The sequence below is a fragment of the Limulus polyphemus genome, unplaced genomic scaffold (assembly GCF_000517525.1).
Source record: "Limulus polyphemus unplaced genomic scaffold, Limulus_polyphemus-2.1.2 Scaffold4334, whole genome shotgun sequence".
In the NCBI taxonomy this organism is placed as follows: Eukaryota; Metazoa; Arthropoda; class Merostomata; order Xiphosura; family Limulidae; genus Limulus; species Limulus polyphemus.
Genome location: NW_013669944.1, coordinates 73,623 through 78,263, shown reverse-complemented (window position 1 = coordinate 78,263; position 4,641 = coordinate 73,623). Strand labels below are relative to the sequence as shown.

The 4,641-nt window shown below is 28.3% G+C and overlaps 1 protein-coding gene across 2 annotated transcripts in view; it reads right to left on the bottom strand.

Annotated features, from left to right (window-relative positions):
* The window catches only part of LOC106470980, a 15,784-nt gene that overhangs the window by 7,670 nt on the left and 3,473 nt on the right, over positions 1 to 4,641 (bottom strand). Inside the window, exons 2-5 of one of the 2 annotated variants that reach the window (XM_013931564.2) lie at positions 3,474 to 3,576; positions 2,419 to 2,633; positions 754 to 915; positions 1 to 60 (exon numbers count right to left, since the gene is read on the bottom strand). The exon at positions 1 to 60 is cut by the window's left edge and continues 131 nt beyond it. In XM_013931564.2, the coding sequence (XP_013787018.1) occupies positions 10 to 60; positions 754 to 915; positions 2,419 to 2,633; positions 3,474 to 3,576 (531 nt within the window). In that variant the 3' untranslated portion in view covers positions 1 to 9. The remainder of the gene's footprint in view (positions 61 to 753; positions 916 to 2,418; positions 2,634 to 3,473; positions 3,577 to 4,641) is intronic. The other variant, XM_022399624.1, reaches the window with a different exon arrangement.

Here is a 4,641-nt window from a genome sequence, read left to right as displayed (position 1 = left end):
CTCTAACAATCACAATTTTTCTGGGTTTCCAACTAAGCGACAAGCTAGCCGTTGTGATTCCTGTGGAAACCAAAGTTGAATTAGAAGTGAAATTGACAATTATCTGTTCAGAAAACAATGTTATACAATACGTCATTTGATAGATGAAAACCTTGACTTTCTATTAGTTATAGGTAATATATAATTAAACATAAGAGAGAACTATTAACAAATCCTGAAAGAGAGGATGTGACAGGATGTGTCTGATTTTCTATGTGATAGCTCTGTAACCAAACAAAATTGAAAGCTATAAAAATAATGGTTTGTCTGAGGAATGACAATTTTATAGTAAGTAATTTAAATTTAATTTCATAATTTCTAGGGAGGGGGGTTTGGAAAAAATAGGGATGAGAAGATACCTGGAGAAAATGTGTCATGTGTGTCACACTAGGAGAAATTCAGGATTTTTTAAAAATATTGCCTTATAAAATTAAGAACTTAAAAGATATACTACGAAGATATGGATTATTAGCTAAAAGTTTATGCTATACTAATTGGTTTAACATAAACAAAAAGTAGTTTAATAAAATTTTGAATGTAAGTCACTAAAACCTTGTGTCATGCGCAGTAAAGGATTATTTAATTGAAGTCAAGAAAAGTAATAGTACATAAGGTATAATCTTCTACTATTTTCAAAAGTTTTGTAACCCTAGTTTCATTTTAATGCTCAAAATAAGCTTAATAACTTATAATTAGAACAAATATTTTTATTACCTTGTTTAGTAAACTAAGTCTTTGGTGGTCTGCTGACAACAGGGAAAGCAGAGTGTGTTTCAAGTGACCAATGGACCATACTAGTTGCTGAAGTTGACCTTTGACATAACAATGAGACACTGTAGCTAGATTATCATCTACTTGATCTTCATCATTGTTCTCCTGATTAAAATAAAGTAATTCTCATTGTATGTGTTAATTTTGTTTTTTTGCGTAAATGTTTTGTTCAAACCTATTATTGGCTCAAAGATCAGTTTGGATACCTAGTTAACAAGTTTCTTCCAAAATAATAGAAATTATTTTGTTGTTTTTTTACTTTACCATAGAACATAAGTCTCTCTGTCAGGAAATATCTGAAATGTTTAATATTCTAAATTTTGCAATATCCTGAAACACCATATGATGACTTAGCTTTCCATAACAAACATCACACACATCATACACTTAATAAATGGTTAAATCAGACTTCCATAAATATTGTAGCAAATGCACATTGACTTTTGTTAATTTATGCATATGTACACTATACATAATCTATTAGGTAACCAAAACTTTTACAATGGTGTTTATGACTCCAATAAAATTTGTCAATAATGTTGATATGTGTGTATATATATGACTTAAATAATAAGTCATGAAACTAATAGACAAATACTAAAAGGAAAATATAAAGAAAGATAAAATATGCTCATTTTTCATATATAAACAATTTCTACTTTTTCATCGGTAAACACTTCAAAAACCATACAATAACAGTAATTGGCACACATGTCGTTATAGTAACTATTCTTGTCATTTCAGAGAGAAATTACGATTTGTATGTGACATGCCTCTATACAGATGTCTTTATTCTGACGTGTATATGTACTTATTACATACAATAATTTTTTTCAACATTAACTGAAGAACAAATAAAATATATATAGCACTACAACAAATAAAAACTAACCATCAGGAGCATGGATGATCTCCCAGCTTTTAACTTTTTATTTATTTTGGTCTGTTGATAAATATGGTGTATTTGCGTGTGTGTGTATTTTATGTTTTCCTCTTCACAAAAAGCTAATTTATATTTCTTTGAAATTGTGATCTTTACCTTATAACTCCAAAATGAATAAGGTTCTTTTCCAGCCCCAAGGGAAGTAACTTGTGAAGTTTGATTAAAATCTGCTTTTTAGAATTCTACTTTTTGTACAGAAAGTAATGTCTACAGATGGACAGACATTGTCATTGCTATATCCTCTTGAGTCAGTGGGATAATAATCACACAAAATTTTAAGAAGATAATTTAAAGAGTACCAGTAATAATCTTTTGGACCTGTGATAGTGTTCAGCATTGTACAGTGTTTAACTTAAAGGCAGATAATATTTGTCTACAAACAATTGGCTTTTAACTAGCATACTAACTGATTGTTGAGACATTAATGAAACAAACACTGATGACTTATACTGCACTGTAATACAGAGAAGTCATTTACGTATCCAATATAATTTTATAAAACCTTCCTTAACTAAATGAACATTACACACATCACAAATTAAATATATATTGCCAATTATATACTTAAGTTAAACACAACTTATAAGCCTTTATTAACGATTTTTATAAATTAAATAACATCAAATCAATTCTAAATAATGTATGATGTAAATAGATGCAAATACCTGCCGTATGCACAGACTGTCTTCACATCCTGCTACAGAAGAAGAAATTAAACTTCTTATCACATTTTCTAAAGGAGAGTGAACTGCTAACAACCATCCAATGGCAAGCAAGATTTCTCTACTTTCTCCTTTCAATAAACACTCTTTGGTTTGATATGAAGGTGGTGTAGGGTAGCCTAACTGCATCAATCTAACTTGTACATTCTGCTGATAATCTATGGAAATACGTTTAGCATAAAAAATATGAAAAATAATTTTTTCTTTTACAATTCGTGGAAAATACTAAAGCATTTTATAATTGCTGATACCACAATAAACAAAATTTGCACACGTAATCAAATCTATTTTAACCATAATTTTTGGGAGAAAAAAAATAAACAATTGGACTCTATTAAATCGGCATTAATGCCAATAATGTCCCAAAAAACAATTTACAAAATATTTTAAGAAATAAAATTTGTCAAATAAAATAAAGTTAATAAAAATAGATGAATATATCATATGACATGTTTTGTTTAAAAACATTCATGTATTAACACTATACAAGACTATTCTGTATGCCAACTGTTAAATGCCAATGAATGAAAGAGCTAGCTCTAGTTATTGTCAGCATTAAAGCTATGAATCAATCAAACTGCCTGCTGTAATTTCAAGAATAGTAAAATGATGTTACATTAGGAAGAGGACTAGAGTGTAAATTATAAAGTGCCTTACACTAAGACTTAAGAAACTTGTATTACTAACATATATGATTCTCAGCTTCATTTCAATGTGTTGTAAAAATGATATTTGGAAAAAATAAAATTAGAAATGAAATAATGGTAAAATATATGAATTTAGTTTGAGCTAGAATGATGTTATATAGCAAAATGTATACTTTGAGTCTTTTACACAAAAGTTTTCTCACATGAATAGCGTTTAATTGTGGGCATATTGGTGTAAAACTGGTACTGTAACTAAAAATAGATATTTGGTCACTTTAAAATATAACCAATGAAAAAATACTGCAGATTAGATACTAAGTTAGATTAAAGTGTCTACTACATGACTATGACCTGATTTAGTTTCACACTGCATTTTTCTTCTTGTACGTCCATCTTTTCTCTTTCCTTCTACAGTGGTTATAAGTTCTTCCAATAAGAGTCTTAGTGGTTCAAACTAAAAAACATAATGTTAAAAAAACTTTAAAAATATTACTTTATAAAGACAACTGAGCACTTATAAAACTAACTTTAATGTTTCCTTCTTGATGACAAAAACATTTTAACAATAACTAAACAATAATTAAATTATGAAAAACATTTAATTGTATTATCAAAATATGGATTTCTACAACAAATTCAAAAATGACAATACTTTCTACATCTAGAATAATAGCTGTCCAAATAGATAAAACTGTAACCGGGATTTTAGTTAAAGTTTGAGATTTATTTAATAATTTTCTTTGTTTTAAATGACATAATATAATAAACTTTGTTGTAAGTTCTTGTACTAAGCAATAAATACAGCACATTCAGCACATGTGTAAATTGTCCACTGTATTGTATTTCAATACATACATCTGGTATTAGCTTCAAAACAAATTTTGTAACCTTTTTAACAAACCACAGAAAGCCATTTGACTCACTGAAACACTCATCTTTTAAAGAGAATTAAATAAGTATAAACAAAGACAAAAGATTGTGGATGGTATGAAAAACGTTTTTCTTTCATAGATACTGCCCAACAAAACTTTGAAACAATCTAATATAATTTTTTTTCAAATGGTAAGATAAACTAATTTATAAATAATGTTAAACATAATTAATATAGTATTTCTTAAGTCTGCATCTATTATAATTTGTTACTAACAAAAGTGTGCACTTTGGTAAAAGAAAAATTACAAGAGGTAAACTGGATTGTTTAGGGAATTTCAGTTCTACTTCTTATCATAACATAACCTATGGACAACAAAACAAACAAAGAATCATTTGGTCTTTCAAGTCTATAACTGCATTCCCACCTGGGAGAAGTAAAAATTTTTTAACACACCGATTACTTTTATAAAATCATCACTTCCCCTCATAAATTCCTATAAATTTCTGGCTTCCACTAACGTTAACAAAAAAATATTCTATGTACTAATCACTATGTTAGAAAAATAAATTGTCTTAACTAGAGTCTCTGGTAAGAGTTCCATATGGCACCCCCCCCCCCCCCACTCAATTTTTAAAAAAATTCATC